The sequence below is a fragment of the Pantherophis guttatus genome, chromosome 2 (genome assembly GCF_059756535.1).
Source record: "Pantherophis guttatus breed Tessera chromosome 2, ASM5975653v1, whole genome shotgun sequence".
NCBI lineage: Eukaryota > Metazoa > Chordata > Lepidosauria > Squamata > Colubridae > Pantherophis > Pantherophis guttatus.
Genome location: NC_142064.1, coordinates 112785027 through 112807468, shown reverse-complemented (window position 1 = coordinate 112807468; position 22442 = coordinate 112785027). Strand labels below are relative to the sequence as shown.

At 36.9% G+C, this 22442-nt stretch overlaps 1 protein-coding gene across 2 annotated transcripts; it reads left to right on the top strand.

Annotated features, from left to right (window-relative positions):
• Window positions 1–148: 148 nt before the first annotated feature.
• Window positions 149–21662, top strand: ODAD3 (outer dynein arm docking complex subunit 3). Of its 2 annotated transcripts, none has more exons than XR_004594253.3 (13): window positions 149–456; window positions 2309–2430; window positions 4577–4654; window positions 5078–5257; window positions 10144–10245; window positions 10593–10718; window positions 11634–11756; window positions 14390–14545; window positions 17568–17728; window positions 17937–18093; window positions 18535–18686; window positions 19934–20018; window positions 21001–21662. XR_004594253.3 is itself a non-coding variant. In XM_034434523.3 (13 exons), exons 1-13 carry the CDS (start codon window positions 375–377, stop codon window positions 21129–21131), a joined length of 1659 nt encoding a protein of 552 aa, XP_034290414.1. In that variant the 5' UTR covers window positions 149–374; the 3' UTR covers window positions 21132–21662. The 2 variants fall into 2 exon arrangements, 1 of the variants encoding a protein (XP_034290414.1); XM_034434523.3 differs by having other exon boundaries at window positions 18531–18686.
• The last annotated feature ends 780 nt before the right edge of the window (window positions 21663–22442 follow it).

Sequence of the window (22442 nt, the reverse complement as noted above, 5' to 3'; positions counted from 1 at the left end):
CCAATAAGCGCTTTGCGTCGGAAGTGGTTGTCATGGAGACCCATCTAGGCGTAGGGATGCTGATGGGCAAGTGAGCTGCGGCCACCGACAAAGGGCGCGGGGAAAGCCTGGATGAGCGGCAGTGGCCTTTGTGGAAGGCCAACGGGAGAGGGCTCTAAGACTTCTCAAGCCGAAGCACCATTTGCTGTCAAACGTGTCTGTATGCGTGTGGTAACTTCATTTTCCTTCTCAGTGCATCCCCTGTTTAGCCCTCTGCACCCGACAGGCTCTGCCTACTGTTATCTCAGGAAGCCCGGGTTGAAGCACGCTGGTGTTTTCTCTCCCGTCCAACTAATCTTTTCTGACTCCACCTTCTCACCACCGTCACTGCTGCCATGCCAGTAACACATCTGGAAGGAATAAAACCCCCTATTCATGAGCAGATATCGGAGCTGCAAAGCAAGATTCAGCTTCTAGGTAAGGGGTGCTGAAAATATAGAGGGTGAGAGGAAAAGGACAAGATAAGTACAGCCCCTAAATATAAATTACAAAACTATGGGCATTTAGAAAGAAGCCTCATTATGCCTAGAGGATGACTCTTGGCTCTTGTAAAATTCCAGGGTGAAGTAAGAGTAATTAGACCAAATAGACCACACACTCCAAAAAAAATAATAATTAAAAAATATACAGAACAAACACAAAGATAGAAAAAAGACATCTGAAAAAACATACATTAATGCCTTCAGCCCTTCTATCAACTATCATCTTAAACTTTTCCCCAACTTCTTTGCTTTTTTAATCCCTTAGAGCAGTGGTTCTCAACCTGTGGGTCGGGACCCCTTTGGGGGTCGAACGACCCTTTCACAGGGGTCGCCTAAGACCATCGGAAAACACATATTTTCAATGATCTTAGGAATAATTTTATGGTTGGGGGTCACCACAACATGACGAACTGTATTAAAGGGTCGTGGCATTAGGAAGGTTGAGAACCACTGCCTTAGAGAATTTTTAATTATTGCACCTTGTTTGCCTACACATATTGTGTGCTGATCATAGTTTCAGAATACTTAGCAAAAGATTTACTTCATTCATTCATTGTTGTTGGCATTAAAATTAGATCTCAAGTATCCTCCTCTTAACTGGATAGAAGAAAAAAAAAGCTCCTTCCCCAAACCTGGGATAATTACAACTACACCATAATCTAAATATTAAAAGCTGAATTCCTTGTGAGGAGTGCAATGTCTTTGTAAACTTGTATCAGTACGGTATATTAATACTAGAATGTGGTCCATAGCATATAATGCTCTGTACCATACAGTCCATTGTTAGATGTAGTGATAATGTGTAACTTTATGCCATGTGTTTATGTGAACGAATCTGTGTGAAAGAATACATGAGATCCATTCATTGAAGGCCAAAAAAGCACAAAAGTTTGTTCAAGAAATATCAGCTTAACATGTGGAGAATGACAACTTTAAAAAGACACAACATATGGGAGGTAGGGTCTTCATAAGAAAACCATAACAGATCGTTTGCATGTGAACTGGATCAAACAGTGGTATTCTATTGGAAAAGTATCAGAAGATATGAGAAGAATGTTCAGTATGGATTTTCCAGGCTTGATAGAATCAAGCTTTATTGGAAAATATAAAAAATTAATGGAGACAGTAGTCCTCGCCTCGGAGCCACTACACAGAATAAGTGGTCTTCCTAGATCCTGCCTCACTTCTTTTGCAACATAAACCTAGTCTGGCTTTTTCTATGAGGTACTATTCAAATGAGGTTATGAAAGAGGTTTTGAATTCAGAAGGATGGAAGGCTGAGTCAACCCTTTATCAGTATTGTCTGTATTCATATAAATATTCCAATAGTATTAATCTAACTAAAGTTAGCAAAATATATTCAATTTAATTTATTTTTGATGGAATATGGAATTAGTGAAAGTGCTTGGGAGATATTTCTGCCATGGCCAATGGATGATTGCCTTATAATATCATACCATACAAAGTTCCTATTTTCTTTTATGAAAACGTTATGTAAAAGCTCACTTGTTTTCAGGCTTGAAGCGTAGAAATGAACATTGTTGCAAAATCAAAGTTCAAAATTGTTTCTACAGATAAAGAAAATATAAATTCATATAGAAAGAAATTCTATCATCACAATTGTACTTCTGATTTACAGCATTAATTCCTTCATTTTTGTGGTACATTAAACAACTTCATTCTAAATTAACAACCTGGCAATTTGGAACTATTTGGCTTTGTTGGCTTTTTTCAATGAGCCAGCAACTACTTGATCAGCAGAGTGGTTTCATTTCTGCTCATTACAGAAGGTGACCGTAAAGCTTTCTATGAGAATTCCCAATGGAACATCAAGAAGAACAAGGAGTCCATTTTGCGGTTGAGGCAGGAGAATAAGAAATTGCATCAGAGGTTGGCAGACCTCCTAGCGGTGAGCTTTGTGGCCTTATACTGCCCTGTCTCAGTGAGCCCTTGTCAAATCATAATCACCACTTCTTTTCCCTTTCTTTGGAATTGCTTCCCTTTGGGTTCATACAGTATGACATTGGAAAAGAAAAGTATAGTGACTCTAATCTCATCTTCTCTTGGTAAAACATATTTAAGCTCTCTGCTTATTCCATTTGGGCTGCTCTGTTCAATAGCAATAGCACTTAGACTTATATATCATTTCATAGTGCTTTACAGTCCTCTCTAAGCAGTTTACAGAGTCAGCATATTGCCCCCCAACAATTTGGGTCCTCATCAAATGGGTTTTCTAACAGTCTGCTATGCTTACTACCTCCTCCCTTTAGGGCAAATTGTTTTTCAGCTTTGCCAGATTGAAACATGTTACTGGCAAATTCATTTGTCAAGCACCGTAACTTCTGGTTTCATTGACTATAAATGTGCAGATGCCAGATCAGATCCTGACAAGCATGAAATGACGAAGAGAATCAGAACACAAAAACTTTCTTGGCATCTGAAATTTGTCTGTATTTTTCTGCTCAGATCTGGTAGCTTAATGCAAGTGACTGTTCCTGTCACTTTTGGAATATTGTAGCAGCTCTTTGCCTTTGTGTGTCTATGCGTCTGTGTGTCTATGCGTCTGTGTGTATATCTGCATTTGTATTCCAAAAGTGACAGGAACAGCCATTTGCCTTTATTCAATGTATTTTTAGAAATATCATAATATATATTATATTATATTATATTATATTATATTATATTATATTATATTATATTATATTATATTATATTATATTATTATATTATATTATATTATATTATATTATATTATATTATATTATATTATATTATATTATATTATATTATATTATATTATAATATTGATATTATATATAATAGCTTTATTGTCATTGTACATGTATACACAGTATATCCATACAACAAAATTCACTTAACACCCAAAGACCAGGTTCAACACACATAACAATCCCCAAACACACTCCCACCCACCACAATTCCCCACCCCTAAACAACCCAAACATCCACACAACAGACCAAGTAATACTTTCTAACAGCTCACTGATGTTCATTGTTGAGTGCAATTATAGCTCTGGGATAAAAACTATTCAGAAAACGTGTGGTCTGAATTTTAATTGTTCTCTATCTTCTGCCAGAAGGCAACAGTCCAAAAAGATTGTAAGCAGGATGGGAAGAGTCTCTGAGAAGACTTTCTCAAACAGCGAGATTCGAAGACGTCGTCCAGGGCTGGTAGCTGGAGTCCGATGATATTCTGGGCAGTTTTAATGATTCTCTGTAGAGCTGTTTTGTCCGCTATTGAGCTGCTCCCATACCAAGCAAGAATGCCGTATGTCAGGACACTCTCAATGGTGCTGCGATAGTAGGGCAGAAGTGGATGCTGAGATAGATTTATCTTCCTGAGCATTCTCAGAAAGTACAGCCTCTTCTGTGCCTTCTTCATAAGCATATATTATATTATATTATATTATATTATATTATATTATATTATATTATATTATATTATATTATATTATAAACATATATACTTATATACATACACAAACACACACACACAATCTCAAATATCAAATTCTGTGATAAAAAAAATCAGGGTTACATCTTATAATATTATTAAAAACCTGTCCCTTTCCATTGTATCTGATTGGCTTGCTTGTCACTTAATAACACAAATGCTTCTTTCCTAATGGTGCTCTATCAAGGTTTATTATAAGTATGCAGTATTGATCAGAAAATTGTATTTTAAGCTTTTTCTGTATCTTCATTTTTTATATTAAGAAAGAAGGAAGGAAGGAAGGCAGCAGAACTCTAAAAGAGTCTGTTGCTTATGTCCTTCTCTTATCCCCCATTTACCCATGAGCTGGCTTCAGGTTATGTAAACCTATAATCTGATTTACTTGTTTTTGGCCTTGTGTGTTATATGGACCCATTCACTATGTTTTAGGATTATGTATGAACCAGACTACTAATTCTTATTCAACGAAAATTAATACCGAAACCCAGCCAATAATGGTATTTCTCTTTTCAAAAAATTGGATTTAGATTACCTTCATATAATGACTATAATTGTTTTGGGATGTTGTTTTTTTTTCCAGGGAGAAGAAAAAGTAATTAAGGCTGCATTCCAAGAACATCCAACTGAACAAGGAGCTGTGAAAAATAAAACTGGGGAGGTAATTGATCATGCAAACATTTCTGAAATTAATTGCTAGATTAAAAAAACTGGTATTTAGGGAGTTGGGATTACAGAGTTAAAGAAGTTTGAGAATTCTAGGCTAACTCAAGTTAACATGCCTCTACTGCAGAGTGGAGGACTATGGCTCTTTTATGACTTGTGGACTTAACTCCCAGAGTTCCTGAGCCAGCATGTCTGCAATTTAATGTCTGTTCCTTTTATACATGCACTCTGACAAAACCATGGGATTCTGAAGATGCTTCTGCAACATGGGAAGGAAGTTTTCTCAATTTAGGCTTTTTCTGATCTATTAAAAATTATTATCTGTCTATAATTCAAATCCTCCTTTTCCCAGTAAATGAACAGCCTGTGCAATTGTTCAGATTGCTTTAAACTGTTTCCTTTCCTCACTACTATAAAGGGTGCTATTCAGATAATCAATCATCGACTATGCGAGAAAATCAATCAATTAAACAATTTGAAGCATCAAGTGGAGATGAGGAAGCTCAGGCTGGAGGAGCTGCAGACTCAATACAGTACTAAGGCACAAGAAATCAATGATATGCAAGAAATGGAAGAAGGGAACATTGAGGCAGCCAAGGTGAGAGAAGTCTGAATCTCTTGGAAAGAGTTGTCACAGCCAACTTGCCATCGCCAACTCACCATGGCCAACTTGTTGCAGCCAGCTTGCTATGGACAATTCGGCAAGCTAACTCACTGTGGGACAACTCGCCATGCCAACTCACCGTAGGACAACTCACTGCAGGACAAGATTTACAATGATATCGAAGAAATAGTGGAATAGAATCATTAAAGAAAGGATGCCAAAGGAGGGACAAAATGAAAAGTGAATAGCAAAAATTAAAATATTTTAAAAATTACTTTAAATAATGAAATTGAATTGTCCAGCAGCAAGTTGTCCTGTGACAAGTTGCCCATGTTGAGTTGGCTGTGGCAAGTTGGCCATGGCGAGTTGACCATGGTGAGTTATCCCATTCCATTGCTCACATGGACTGGGGCCCCTTCCCAATATTCAAATAGGTGCAGTCTTTCCTCATTGTTTATCTAAAATAAAGCATTGCCATAAAACCTTGGAAGATTGTGTTGAAGGCTGTTTGGAACCCTCCCCTTCCATCCTGCAGTAGGATGGAAAGGCTTGAGAGCCAGGATCCTAGCCTTCCTTGTTTTCTTACAAAAGTGGGACCAAAGGAATCAGTGCATGAAGGTTTGAAAATGGCTTCACTCTGAGCAAAGCCAATATCTAGAGCCATCCAGGTAGCATGAGGGTCATGCTTTAAAACAGAGATGAGTGAGTGTATTGTTGCCCTCCTGCAACTCCTCTTCTTGGAATACAGTGATGATTAAAAGATATCTTCTATTTTGCTGTTATGCTATTTAGACATTTCAAACATTATCAGATATCGGCTCTCATTTTTTACTATTGGCAGCTGCCCTCATGGGACAATTGGTAGTTATAGGAGGGATGGGCTGATTTGGATTGGAATTGTGGCGAGAGTAATGATTCTCTCTTCCTCTTGTTACATTACACCGCCCAGAATAATTTTTTATGAAACGGACCCCTATATAAATTTGATAAATAAATTTCCTAAATACCTCCTCTGTTTGACAATGAAAATCAAGCATGTATTTGCTAATTATAAGTTTTAATATGTAGTTTGTTGGTTATTATTATAAAGTTATGTAAATATACCATAAGAGGGAGGCAAAGAACAAGTCTACTGTTTTCTCCCTTACGCCTGTCCTTATTCTAGCTATTAGATTTATATCTAAGTATTAAAAGTAGACATGATTTATGTACTCTAATTTCAGATAAGCTGGTCAAAGCAGAGAGAGATGAGGAAGGAGTAACATGGTTAGATTTCCAAGCAATGGACAAAAATTTAGTCTTTTGGATCTTTACTGTTCATTTCTATACCAGGTTTCTTTGTCTTTCCATAGAGATGTTCTGCCATTTTGAATGTTCGGCTACTTTAATTTGAATTATTGCTCATCTGAAAATAAAGAAGAATCCTACATAGATACATGCTGTTAACTCCGTTCATGCACCACATTATAATCACTAGCTCTTTACATTTTAGCTTATAATAAACAACAGCTCCAGGGAAGAGCCCATAATTCAAAGAAACGATACATGTTTTGAGTAGAGAAGATCCCTGGGTTTCTAGCATTATACTCACATAAGAGGCCATATGTTATAGGGTTAAATTGGAATACAACAAGGTACTATCCTAGAAGTTCTGACAAGTATTTCTATGGTATGATTCTTTTCTGAAGCTATGTGTGTGTGTTTGTATGTGGGAAAGAAAAGCAAAATTATAACTTAAAGAAAAAAATGGCATTTTAAAAACAGACAGATGTCTTTCACTGGAAGTTATAAATAGCTTAAGAGTTTCAGGTGTTTATATATTTGGATTTTATAGAGTTGGCTCCAGATATTGCTGTCTTCCATTTATAATCAATTTGTATAATGCTGTGGGTTTTTTTACTTCTTTTAAATTTTGATAAAATGTCTTTTTGGTCATATACAGTTGCTATTTAACGTGTTACCAGACTGAAATACTGAGATGATTAAATTATTCATTAGGTAACAAAAGCATCTCTAAAGAATGAACTGTGACCACAAACAAATCAATCATTATTCTTTTGGGATGCTCAAAATAAATAAAATGCCCAAGAGCATTTTACGTATCACCTGTCATACAATTGAAGTTATATACATTGAAAAATGTAATATATGGACTTGAATTTGAAATATATGTAAAAAAAATAATAAATTTAAAACCTCTTGCCCTTTAAATTAATAACATGGAGAATTGGGAGGATGAATATGAGAAACTAAGGGAGATGTTTCAAAAGATAAGCGAAGCATTTAAGGGAAATAAAAAAGTGGAGGACTGGTTAGAATGTAAAAAAAATGAAAGAAAATATGAACGGGAAGCAAGAGAAGCAAGAAGACAAGACTGAAAAGGAAATGATTGAAAATAAAGATACAGATGATTACACTGGGATTGACAGTGAAAGTATGAAAATGGATAAGGGGAAATATCTCTCAAAAAAGAAGAAGAGAAAAGAAGAGAAGAGAAGGAAATGGGGAAATATAGAGAGGGAAAGTTAAGAGTAAAAATTAGAGAAAGGAGGCAGAAAGGGAGATATAAGAAAAAGAAGAAGATAAGAGAATGGGAAAAAGGGAGGAAATTATGGAATTGTGGAGAGATTAAAAGAAAATGGTTAAAAAGGGGATAGTAGAAAGGAAATTAAAATATCAGTATGTTGATTTAAGAGAAGAATATTAGTAGTAGAAACTATGTAAAAAGTAAGTTAGAAGAAAAATATAGATTATTATAAAAGGGATATAAGTAAGGATGAAATGAAATGTGGGCAAGAAGGAAAAAAGAAAGATTTTAATGTAAAATAGAACAGTAGATGTAATATGAAAGACAGAATGGGTTATATGTTTTGTTGTCTGAAGAAGTATAGATTGGAGAGAAATAATAGTGGATGGTAAAGAAGAGTGTGTTAAAGATGGAGACGAACAAAGAAATTAATTGAAATTAAGATGAAAAACTGAAAAACTGAATAAAATTGAAATGTTAGTAAATGATGTAAGTAAGAATGAAATGAAATATAAGTAAGAAGTAAAAAAGAAAGATATTATTAAAGGTAAAATAGATTAAGGCTTGGAAGGCCAACTCAGCAAAGTCTTTAAGGTAAAAATGAAATAAGTTGAAATATATTGCTAATAATTAAAAAGAGGAGGGGAATTCTGAGAAATATATTTAATAAATGGAGGAAAAGTCAGGGTTGCCTGGACACCATAGTGGAAAATAGTAAATTAAAAATGAATACAGCAATAGAGAGAGACGAAAGAAGGAGTAGAGGGATGGAAGGAAGGGAAGAGGGGAGGAAGGGAGGGAGGGGAAATAAGACTAGGAGAGAAGGTTAGATAGGGAGAAAGAGAGGAGGAGGGGGAGAAAGGAAGGGGAAGTAGGGAAAATAGGAGAGGAGAAAAGAAGAAAGTAGGAAGGATAAAAGAAGGGAGGGAGACGGAAGAGAATGAGAAGAAAGATTGCTGTACAGTAAAAAAGATGAAATGGAAGAAAGGCAACCTTAAACATGTGTAAATGTATTAGGATAAAGAATGGATTATTAAAAAGTAAAAAAGAATAAATATGAGTAAAAATGGAGAAATTAGAATTTGAGGGCGAATAAAGATGTTGTTTATATAAATAAACATAGAAATATTAAGATATGATTTAAAAATATGGAAAAAGATGATCTTGGCAGAAATTGTAACTAAGTAAAATGTATTTGCATGTGATAAGTTGTATAAGATATGATATGGCCAATACTCTGTTCATAAAATATGCAGCTGAGTGGGGGGGAAAGAAAAAAAAATCAATAAAACTTGATTTAAAAAGAAAAAAAGAAAAAAAGGGAAAAAGAATAACCAGATGCCAAGTGTCCAATAAGAAATCCTGGACTTTTACCAAATTACAGTTCATGCTATTTGAAGAACAGAACAATGCAATCTAACAAGAAGGCAACACCACAGACTCATAGAATCATAGCCTGGAGGGGATCTTGAAGATCTTTTAGTCCAAACCCCCTGCTCAAGGCAGGAGTCTTGTACTATCCCAGTCAAATGGTTGTTACATTGTTTTTGAAAACCTCCAGTGATGGAGTACCCACATCCCCAGGAGGCAAGCTATTCCATTTCTTTTGCTTGTAAATTCCCTCAAACTCAGAAAAATATTGGAAAACTTTTCTTCAATAATACTGTGATTAATGTGGACGTTCCATTCCTAGACTAGGAGGTCTTCCTCACTGTTACTCATATCTTCTTATCTCTCTCCTCTTGAAGATCATCTGTAAGCTACAGCCAGTAGCAGCAGCAAGAGTGGTTTTGAATGCACTTTGGTATACCGGTGTAATGCATCTACTTTGTGAGCTTCACTAGTTCTCGGTGGGCTTCCAAGTCAATGTGCTGATTACTATATATAAAGGGACAGGACCACATGTCTCCAGTAATTTATTTTCATCTCAAGAGGTCTGATAGAGTAGGCATATTTACAACCCTTCTGTTAAACCATTATACCTAATAGAAGGAAGGAATGTTGCAGCATTCCCCCATGGCACAAAATATCCCTTGAGTCCTGATCCTGCTAATCATTTGTAAGATACTGGAGATCTGTTTCTTTCCCCAGACATTGGACCAGACTATTAGTATTGTGGCTATATGGAGTGACTCCAGACGTGATGTGTTGTTTTTCCACAATGTGAAAAATACTGAGAAGGAAAATTGGACTCTTTGGGGTATTGAGCTACTGTAAAGCAATTAAATTGCTCACCTTTCAGCAACTATATAGCACTTTACAACAGGGATCAAATTGAATTGGATGGAGTTTTATAGGCTTTTCAATATCCTTGGCTCAGCTGCTATCTTAGTTTGCTGCTCTTTGCATCCAGACTCTGCGAACACTGGAGAACCGTTTGGAAAAGGCCCGATTCAAGACTGAGGAGGCTGTACGCATCACCAACATGTATAAGAAGCTAAAAGCACATATGCAGGTATGATGCCTTCATCAAAATAGATTATTTCAAAACAGGATACACAACTCTAGGCATTCCCCACAATCTTGAAAGAAAGAAGATACGTTTTAGCCACTGCTAGTGTAGTGCTATTCAATTTGCAGTGATCAAAAAGCAACATGACAGCTTTTGCTCATGGGTTTCCTGAGGAGGAGGTATCTAATCTCTGACCTGTTAATATCTGGATTATGGACAGGTTAGGAATTTATATACTCAATAATTTTGTTGTATCTGCAACACCTGTAACTTTATGGCCCATGGAAAATGTAGGAACATTAAAGTTGATTGTTCTATCATTCACTCTGAAATTTTCATCCCCTTTCCAGGAGGAAAGCTTGCACTTTCAGAACAAGCTGGATGCCCTGGAAGCGGAAATTTTACGTCTACGCCATGAGCTCCAAGAACTGGAAAGCGTGAACACTGATGCACAACATGCTCGCAACGTTGCTAGGGTAGGGGAATGGGATAAGCACAGTATTAAGTAAGAGTTGAGGTATCAGCAATGGAAGAGAATATGCAATGCTCTAGTTCAGTATCACAACCATAGCTTAGGATCTAATTCAGATAAGGTACTATTGGTTTCTGGTATATCCAGACTGCTCCATTTGCAGTTGTAAGGAAAGATCAGAGCTGCAATAGATGGAGCCACATTGCCAAAGGTATATGAGAGAAATGGCATGGTATATAGAAATTCAGGAGTGTGTAGGTGAATGTCAGGAGATGTACCAAGATAAGCCCCTGTAAGGAGATCTATCTTATTAGTTATATACCTGGAATCATAATTTTGCAGAATTAATTATATGTATACAGACATATGATTTCCATATTTTTTTTCAAGCTTTTAAATAAGTTATGATTTAATCTGGAGGCATCTTAGAAGAATCATATTAGGAAAAACTCCTGCTAAAACAAACAGGAAATAACAACTGATATGTTCATAACAGCGTGCCTAATAATAAGCTCTCTGTTTGACAAATTCCTGGAATATACAGAGTTTTCATTAAAGGTAAATAGAGCAAATGGGGCGGATTTCCATGAGGAAATCCATACAGGTTGGGGAAAGATTAATAAGAACTTAAGCAGTATCTTGCTGGATTATCTCTGACCATTGTAGCCCAGCAATTTGTTTTTACGGTTGCCAACCAATTGCTCAAGGAAACCCAGCAGATAGCCTTCAGAGGCAGTCATACTGCCATCAACACTAATAGCCATTAATCCCCAAAACTTTTAAAAAGGATTCTCAGGTCTGGATAAACCAGTGCTATCATCGCATCGATGTATCTAGTGGACCATTTCAAACAACTTTAAGAATAGCAGAACTGTGCTGATCAGGCAGTATGTCCTGTTTATTTCCCCTTACAATGCAGGAGCAGCTTTTGACTCAAGAAGAAACCATCTACCGAGAAAGAAAGATTCGAGATAAGAAACTGAAAGACATAAAGAAAATGACAGAAGAAAAGAGAGCACAGAATGAGCGTGCAGAAAGACGGGTAGTGTAGCATTTTTTGCTATCCATGAAGTGACTGCTTATTTTTCTTTTCATTTTGATTATTGGCTAAGGGGTTGTTTTGCCTGGCATATGCACAAAAGTAAAGATGTACCATATTTTCCAAAAAAGTGGAAAAGTTAAGATGCCCTTTTCCCAAAATAAAATAGAAAAAAATTATAAATGCAGAAAAAGTTCTATGTGATGCCTAGATTTCTTTGTCAACCTAGAATTACCAATTTCCATTGAAATTAATCTGGTAAATATCTCACTCATCAATACAAATGTAGCTGAGTGACACAGTTATATATAGTATGTACAGTATATATATATGAACATACAAACTTGATAGAAGTAGCATTTAAAAGAAAAGCCTGACCAAAAACGTTGATTGAATAAAACCTATATATTAAAATTAATTACCTGTAAAATAAACCATCAGGTGCTAAAATTAATTCTTTCTCTTTATACATAACCATTCTCTTCATAGAAACCACTTTCACATGAGAAAAAGGCAAATGCTTGCATCTGCATTTTTGTTTTGTTTCCAGTAGTAGCAGCACAAAAGGCAGAGAAAGAAATAGAAAATATAGCATAGGGTTTAGGTAAAGGGTACTAGTCCTGGAAGAGTAGAAAAGAGAAAAAAACCCTTTATTGTTGGAGTCATGAGACAAAGAGCAGATATGAGCTCTACCCTTCCTAAATCAAGATGGTCTAGACTTTAGCTGATATTTAAATACATCCAAGCTTATTTGGCAGTTGTATTGGAAGACATTTTGAAATCCCACTGACTGATTTCCAGCAGCAGCAACCTTTTATTCTCAGTAAATAAAAGGTTTATTTATCTGTTTATAAGATTTACATTCTGACCATCTCAAATCAAATATTAATAATAAAATAATAATAAAAAGAGCCTTGATAGTACAGTGGTCTACGCACCCTGTTATTAACACAGCTGCCTGCAATTTACTGCTGGTTCGAATCTTACCAGGCTCAAGGTTGACTCAGCCTTCCATCCTTTCTAAGGTAGGTGAAATGAGGACCCAGTTTGTGGGGGCAATAAGCTGACTTTGTATAAATATACAAAAGTATGAAGGCTATTGCTTAACGCATTGTAAGCCGCCCTGAGTCTCCGGAGAAGGGCGGCATATAAATCAAAAAAAATTTTAAAAAAAAAACTTTATTGTCATTGTACGTGTATACACAGTTTACACATACAACAAAATTCACTTAACACCCAAAGACCAGGTCCAACACACATAACAATCCCCAAACACACCTCTACCCATCACAAATTCCCCACCCCTAAACCACCCAAACATCCACACAATAGATCAAGTAATGCTGTCCAACAGCTCACTGATGGTGGCCCTTTAGTTCATTGTTGAGTGCAATTGTAGGTCTGGGATAAAAACTATTCAGAAAACTCTAGGATGTGTACAAAATGCAAAATTCCCCCATTATTTGGGATGCGTGAGTTCTGTTGGATAAATAGATTAGATTAGATTCTGTTGGATAAATAGATTAGATTAGATTAGATTAGATTAGATTAGATTAGATTAGATTAGATTAGATTAATTAGGCTTCATGACTCTAATACTGAAATTTTAAATAAATTCAAACTGGATTTTAAAAACTGATGATAATAATATGCCCCTCCCTTTTTTACTAGGATTGCAGCACACTTTTCCAACACCAGTGTCTAAATCACACTAAAGTGTTTCAATAAATCCTAAACAATTGTCCATTGGCTGAGTTATATAACCCTTACTAATTGCATGCAAAGTGTATTTTGTATATATCTACTTAATTTTTATACATTTCTGGAGCTAAGAAATAATGTACGTAATGAGGCACGAAAGTCATTCTCTCATTTTGGAAACTCTTGTCCCTTTCCCAATATACAGATTGGATTCATGATTTTTCCTAAAACCATGGCTTGTTTTAATCTTGGTTCATTAAATATGTTATAAATACTGAGTGCCCACATCATCCTGTCATAAACTATAGTTTTCAGATCATAGTGGCTAGATAATATATTAAACCAAGCAAGCCATATTATATTTTACAATATAATGTGAACCAAGCCATAGTCAATCTACCTATTTATTTATTTATTTATTTATTTATATTTATATAACAGCCTATTTCACAACCAACTCTAAGTGACTCCCAATCAAAACTTAAAAGATATATAAAATCATTTTAAAACTATAAAACTCAATCTATTAAAATATTAAAACATTAACAATTAAAATTTGACATCAATCAATTCTAATGTGTGAACATCTAATCCTCAACACTTTGGGGGAAATCCACTTTATTCACAGAATTGTACATAGCTTATTCCAAATAACAATGCCTTCCATTTGAAACGGTAGCATATTGTCTTGAATGGACAGCTGAAAAATTTCCATCTGGAAAAATATGTGTGCTTGACAGATTTCAGGCTATGCTAGAAGACCAGAAATAGTCTTGTATTTTAACTGAAAACTGAGATGTTTATTATGAATTTGGTTTCCACTACCACATTCTATGCTTTGATATGTATATATAAAAGTGGAATCAAAAAAGTCATGCAACAGTTATTTGCTGACCAACAGTTTTCATGGCCCATGTGTATTTTATGTGTTCCAGCACTCCCAGAAGGATCGTATCCCATTTGGAACTGAAGATCTGCTTAGAGAACCTCAATTTAAGAAATCAAACATCTTAAAAACCAAACAGGCTGTGCTCACCGCATCTGAAAACTTTGACAAAGTCCGAGCAGCCACTGGGGTCACTGAGGCTAATGTAAGAGCTTTATGTATTGTGTGCTGCAAATCCTTTCTAATTCCTTCCTAAAGTGTGGGGTTTTGGCTTCCCATTCAGCTCTGTGCAGAATGGAGAATTTGGAATATTTGGTTTTTATGAAGAAGTGGATAAAATGGCCAAACATACATGGTGGAAGAGTGTGGTTGTACTTCTAGAAACCCTATTAGAAGAAAAGGGAAGAGCACATTCAGAGAGTACTGTTCTGTAAATCACAAACAGCATGTCAGACAAACAAGAAACCCCAGAAGGGAAAATTTTCCATGGGGGTGCTGTAGATAACAATGTCATTTTGGTCATTCCTCTGACCAAAATTCTCAAGGTACTCATATATTAGAAAATGAAATTGGAGAGCTAGCCAAAGGAGAGCGTTTTCTGGTAATTGGTGACTTAAATCAGTCCTCATATAATTGGATAAAAGACTGATAAGCCTTTTAGAATTGTAGAACAGATGGAAATTTAATGGAGGAGAAATGCCCCTGGATTTAATCCTAAATATCATCCACATCTGCAAAAAATGTGAGTGCTGTGGAACAATTTAAAATAGTGTCTACAGTGACATCAAGTTTAATTTATGTTGAACAAAGTGACTGTTCAAAACGTAGGGGACTGGTAACATAGAAACTGAAATTGAAATCAAGAGGTCCAGTGTTTTTCTAGAATGACCAGGGGTTTCTCAAAACACTTGAACATTTGTAACAGGTAAGAAAAAATACTATTGTATCTAAGAGGATATTCATGAATAATAAAAAATTAAAGCAAGAAATTTCTTTAGAAATTAGAAATCTTGTCCAAATGAGAACAAAACTAAATAAAACTTTTACTAAAATGCAAACAAGTAGTAAAGGAAGCCAAAAAGATAGAATGAACATTCTTGTCTTACTTGTGAAATTCCCATTGATATCTCTTGGTGTGGTAAATACAGAATATTGATCTAGGTAGGTCTTTACTCTGATCCAGTAATATGACCTGTTCGGTCATATTTGCTTATACTGTAAGCAATGTAGTCCTTAGATATTTGTTTTTTGGACCGTTGAAGCCAGGAAAAAGAATCTGTTCCATATGCACAGTAACCCAAATTTAATTGTTGGATCAGTCAATGAAGAATAATCAAGCAGATCCACCCACCACCAGGAGTTTACATTATAGAGTTTAAGGTAGCTCAGGAGGAATGAATCAAAATCAGTAGGAGAAAAAAGCCAGAAAATAAATCAAATGTACGCAAAAGGTGATCCAGGCTGAAATAATTTTAGCTGTCTGCCTTTTTTGTTTCTCAATCAGAAGGGCTAGTTATAAAGTTCAATTCTGACCTGTACTCTTTCAGCCCTGTTTGTAGCAACTCCATCCCATCCCATTATCATTCCCTACCAAGGCACACTTGACATCAACAATCAAGAGCTGCTTAGAGTACATTCATGTGTGACTAAAAAACAGCCCTACTACTCCATGCATCAGCTGCCACTAGTCTTTCAATTTGGAAACATAGTAGTACATTTAGGGCCATCAATCCATTTAGGGTCTTAATTTTTTTCAACAAAATTGGTGGGGTTTTTTCCATTATTCTAGAGAAGGGGTTAATTTTTCCTATCGCATTGGCCTTGTAGCATTGGAGGTTTACTTATGCCTGGTACTTGTCCTTCCCATTCTCATAGTCATCCACCTACTCAGTGTACTAATAGAATTAATACAGTATGAAAATCTCCAACAGTGCTCAGAATATGTGACTTATGGTGAGACTGGACTTCTGAACAAGACACACACTGAAAAGTCTCAACCCTTGTGGTTTTTTCCCAAACTGTTCTATGAGCCAATCTCAAATGGATTTGATCTGTCAAAATCAAAATCAAAATTGAGTGCTCTCTACATGGGGCTCCCCTTGAAGAGCACCCGGAGGCTCCAACTGGTCCAGAATGTAGCCGTGCGGGTGGTTGTGGGAGCGTCATGGTGCTCCCATGTAACACCTCTCCTGCGCGAGCTGCACTGGCTTCCAGTGGTCCTCCGGGTGCGATTCAAGGTGTTGGTGACCACCTTTAGAGCGCTCCATGGCTTAGGACCTGGTACCTACGAGACCGCCTTCTGCCACCGAGAGCCTCCCACCGGCCAGTATGCTCCCACAGAGAGGGGCTCCTCAGGGTGCCGTTGGTCAAACAATGTCGACTGGCAGCCCCCAGGGGGAGAGCTTTCTCTGTGGGAGCACCTGCCCTCTGGAACGAGCTCCCCCCGGAGATACGGAGGATTCCGGATTTACATACTTTCTGCTGGGCCTGCAAGACTTTTTTATTTCAGCAAGCCAGGCTGGCCTAACTTCTCCAATTGCTTAATTTGAATTTGAATTTTAAAAGGGGTATTTTAATTGTTGGGCCAAAATTGTTTAATATGTTTTTTAAACTGTTCTTAAATTTTTGTATTCTGTGTGTTTACCTCTGGCTGTCCACTGCCCTGAGTCCTTTGGGAGAAGGGCAGTATATAAATTTAAATAAATAAATAAAAAGAAAATCACTAAAAACCCAAACCAGTCACACTAAGAAACCCTCTTCTTGCTCCTAGATGCCTTTTCATTCCTAGGTCATTAGGATCTTCCCATCAGAATGCAATGATATTAAACCGAAATGATGCCCTTTGTTGAGCTTGCTCTTGATACTGCCAGAGTCCTCCCATTATCCTTTCCTACAGCCATCTTTCTCAGATCTGCATCATATAGTTCTATGTTGTAGATTGCTCCCCTTTCAACTTAGTTGTTAAACTGTAAATTGAAGACTAGTCTGTTATTAAAAGCCATATAAATCCAAAGAGCTATGTTGGTTTTGGAGTTTTCTTGGACTTCTTGTTTTTTAAATAAGATGAATATGTTAGATTTGATTAACAATATTTGCAGGCTTCCCTAAGAGGTATATTATATAAGCACATTGTCTCTGATTTGAATGCAAAGACTAGCCTGTGGAGTAGGAAGAAGTCAGGTTGGATTGGTTGATGATGCTTTGCCTACTTTATGGTCATGTGATAGGATGTTGTGGCCTGCTTTCTGGCCCAAGAAGAAACATTCAAACAGCTGGAGGAAATGAAGAATGAGAATGAAATATCCTTGGAACAGCTTAAAGAAGAAAAGGATGCGCTATTACATGAATTAGAGCATACTAAGTACTCAGGAGAGGCCCGGAAAGTAGGGTGAGTACTTGCTTTTCTTTGGCTGTGAGATATGAACCTGAGTAATCAGCAGCATATACTGGCCACCAATTTACAGAATGGCAACCTTTGTTTTCTGCTATTCAGTATGAAGTTATGTATAGCAAGTAGAAAACTGAGCAGTGAAAGTTAGGAGCTGAAGTTCATAGGTTCCTTTCTTGAGTCCAGTACTGTTCCTGTTTTGCTCTAGAGCTCAGAATCTGATGAAGGAGTTACATGATCACCTACAAAAGGAAGAAAAGAGGCGTGATGCAACCCAGGCTGAACTGAACAAGGTGAACCGGGTTCTGTTAAATGCCAAGGCTGGCATTGAACATTTGGCTTCCAAAGTTCAGCATATCAAACTGGTGAGTGTTAAATGATTACTTTTTGCAGTCACCAATTGCCTATGTCTAGAGTTGAGACTATCAGCTTTCTAATGAAGAATACCTCTAAGCTGCTTGATACCCATGATACCCACCATGGCTTCCCATTTTCATTGTTTATTTAACACCATGACTGTTCCCCACATTTTCAAAAGGGAGAGCTAATTGTGTCCTTTCACAGAAGATAGGAGGAATGAAAGAGATAGAGATAGGAGAGGCTAGTGTTTATAACAAACACCACAAAGACCCCTAATATTTGTTGCCCTACTAGAAACAATAACAACTAAAAAGCAATGCATTTGGTGTTTTGTTGTGGTTCTCTTTATGACCCTGAGCAGATTAGTTTTCTAGCAAATTTCTGAATTTCCTGTTGTGTTATATTGAAACCCGGGCCAGTTAGCAGCGCTTCTTTTTCCTAGGAAGATAGCCGCTTTGCTTCCATGGAGTTGGATGAGAAAGCGAGTGAATATGTTCTTGATCTCATGAACCAAACAGAAGAGAAATTGCTATATTTGGTAGAATTCTTGAAGGATCGAGACAAGGCAGAGCTGCTTAGGAGAATTGAAGAAGTGGAGGTGAGTCCAGATCAGGCTAAAGAGCAACATAGAATTATATTTTCTTAAAAATGTATTTGATTATTGTTTTATAAGGATTAATAGAAGAGAATGTATGTAGTTCAGGGTTGAATTGTAGAGTCATTGGTCCTCTTTGAGCTTAGTTATTTTCTTGCAGATGTGCAAGAAAAGTGTTATTGAAGTGGATGGAAAAAAGAAAGTAGCAATGAAGATGTTGCCTAGTCTGATAACAAAACATCTGGAGCAAACAGCCAACCTTCAGCAGCACCAAGGACTCCACAGTTTAAAGAGATTCTTACAGATTCTATTCCCCAATTTACCAAGCAGTTAAATTCTTAAAAACAATACTCCGAAGTTTAGTTTCTTTTGAATGAAGAATTAGATTTTTGCAAATTTTTTTTGGTTTACAAATGATCAAAGAAAACACTTTTCCACCAAGCTTCTATAGAGGTTCATGGTGGTCAGTGATCATAGTAGACATTACAACAGTGGGTAAAACTGTTCAAGGCATTCTTTGGCTGTATGTATGATTCATATAATTCTAGATAGAAACAGGTCCTGGGCCTACTCTGGGTTGCTCAAGTTTAGATTGAAATTTTTGCACTAACAAGAAAGCTTTCCAGTTTTGAAGGATATATTTTTTTTTATTAAATCTCAGGCCCAGTCAGGTGAGATTTTGAGTTTCTCATGCAAACTTTATTTTTTTTTAAAAAATGGCCATGCTTGTATAACACATTTAACATGTGCACAGTTTTAACCCCTTTTCTGAGTTTTCAGGATATAGTGAACCATAAATTAATCAAATGGGCTAGGTTTGCATAAAACAATCACAAAAGCAAATTAAGATTAGAAGTAACTAGGTTTAGCATGTTAGGCAAATGCAGCTTCTAGATCTTTCACTGACCTAATTAATCATGTTTTGTGATCAGTCAATAGATATTTTTGTGATAGGCTACTTGTAAGCTAATACCAAAGTACATGGCTGATAAAGAATTGTAATGTTGCTTTTAGCTCAAAACTCAATACCTTACCCAGTCGTTCTTTCTTTCTGATCTTCATTTGTTTGAATAGGATATACTCTAGAGTTTCATGAACTTTAATGCCTCTGAATTAGCACTATTAATTTGGTGAGAAAAATGTAGATCACAGTTACTGAACTATCAGTATTGCTAGGCTCTACCTCAGTGCACCAGCTGTTGTTGCCCTCCCCCATGTCTATAATCTAAAGTGCAGTTGTGTTGTTGCAGTTTCATTCTAAACTTGAGAGGAGATTGCCTGCCTTCAATACCAGAGTGAAACTTCCCATTGCACAGAAGCAGGATATGTATTATGGTAAGTAAACAAGTCTAGACAGGGATTAGGACAAGGGTGTCAAACTCAAGACCCGTGGGGCGGATCCGGCCCACAGGGTGCTTACATCTGGCGGGGCCGCCCTAGGAACAGTGAAGGACTGGCCCGCATTGCCGCTGCCAGTGAAAACGTAGCTCAGATGCTCCATTTTTGCTGGCAGAACACTTGGGCCCCCATAGGTGTCCCTGACATAAGTAACATTGAGCTGGCCATGCCCACCCTGGCCACACACCCCTGGCCCCCTCCAAGGTCAAACAACCCTGATGCGGCCCTCATGAAATTGAGTTTGACACCCCTGTATTAGGAGGTCAGTGTGGCCACAGAACAAAAACTATATGCTGCCTTTTCTGTGGCTCTGTATCCAGGGATTCAACAGGTGGTGGGAGTACAGCAGTTAAAGTTACTGTTTTTTTATGACTGTGGACTGTTTATGATCTTAATTATGCCAAGATTCTGTGGAATTTCTTTTATTTATACATTTAATATAATTGTTGACTGCCCCAACCTTATTACTTTGGATGGTCTCATTTTCAGTGCTAGGAATAGTACCTTAGCATTTCTTTTTGGCTTTTCCACAATGTGAAAAAAAATCCATAAAATTTTGCAAAACCGCACATGATGAGTATATTACATAAGGTAGACAGCATGCTAATTTTAGTTTCTTTATTTTTAATCTGAAAATTGATTGTCCAAATTTATCACACCAGTTGGTTATGGTCTCTATTAATTTACCTTTATGACTCCTGTGTACAGCCTTAGTGACCTTGAACTCACGGCTTTGGCTTCACAGATACATTATCTCCCTTAGTTATAAGACAGTTATAGAGTTCTGGTTTTCTGACTCTAACCTTTGTTTTATGACAGATTTTACAACTCATCTACCATATTCTCCTGTCATGGTGGATAATCTTCCTTGGCTTATGGCGCTGTGATATTTTTGGTCTATTTATTTATCTATTTGCAGATGAGGAGGACAGTGGGGAGGAGGATGCTGATGTGGTGACAAGGGCAGCTCTGAAGCGTCAATCTCAGCAAATCATTGAGGCCAAGACCAAACGTCGCACTCGCTACAGAAAGAAGGATGGGAAGCTGTGATTGCATTCTGTGTAGCCCTATCTTCCTTAGATCCTGCTGTGCTTCAGCCTCCTTGGCTATTAAAAGTGCTTCCTAGTTACTGGTCTTCTGCATGAGCCAGTCCCACATTTTATGTCCATCAGTTTTGCAGAACTCAGGAAAACAATGACCATTTGTGGATCTATTCCACCTCCCTGTGCAGAGTACACAGGAACTTAGTGAACTGAAGTCACTGCCTAGCTCCTGTTTCCCTGCCTTTTATCTCTCAGCTATATGAGAAGAGTGGGTTCATCTATGGAGATGTGACCTTAAGGCTTCTGAAGGAGAGAAGGAAAATTTATCTAGTTCCCCATCTAAATAATCCAGATTATTTCTCAGAATTTATAAAATCTGTACACAACTGTACCTATTGAGCCTAAATTTGAATGGTTTTGCCACCCATCCTAACATTCTATCACAAGGATGGGTGTCACTTGCTCTGTGACTTTCTGTGTAGATTAGATCACTCTTTGTTTGCTGTGTATGATGCAATAAACCCTGTTCAGGCTGAAATTGCCAGTATGTTGTCTGCTTCTGCCAAGATTTAAAAAAAAAATGCATTCAGAGCTGTTGTCAGTGCCCCAAAGACCAAATATGGCTCTGAAACCAAACTCAATAAATGTGGGTAATTACTTAGGAATATTGTCCCAAGAAAATGGGAAGAAAATGTTTTGATCTTTTAGAATATTTGCTTGATGTTTCTTTAACTCTCTGCAGTTTCCTCCTCTATTTCATAAAAGCACGTCAAATTAGGTTTTGTTGATCCTTTTCATATAAAAAGCAGAGGGTAGAAGTTCATTTTAACTTTCTAAATGCATGAGACAATGTGAATTCTTTCATTTTCCCTGCTATACTTCCTTGTTCTTGATTACCCAGGCATCTGTCTTTCTAACCCTGTTAGAAAACTTTATTTGACCAATACACACAAGGAATTTGTCTCTGGTGCAGAAGTTCTCAGTGTACATACAAAGCAACAGGGTAATAATAATCATAATAATGATACCAATAAAAGGGAGTAGTAGAGAGGACTAGAAGGGTAATAATAATACTACAGCCATACAACATGGATAAATATACTTAGACGTAAGACAATACCGTGACCATTAGGTGTACAGCAGAGTGAGCTGAACGAGGGAAAAAAACTATCCCTGTGTCTAGTTGTTTTGGCATGTAATGCCCTATAAGTGGCATCCCAAGGGGAGAAATTGAAACAGTTTACGTGAGGGGTCTGTAGATATTTTCTCAGCCCTCCTTCTGACACACACAATATAGAGGTCTATAGAAGGTAGGCTG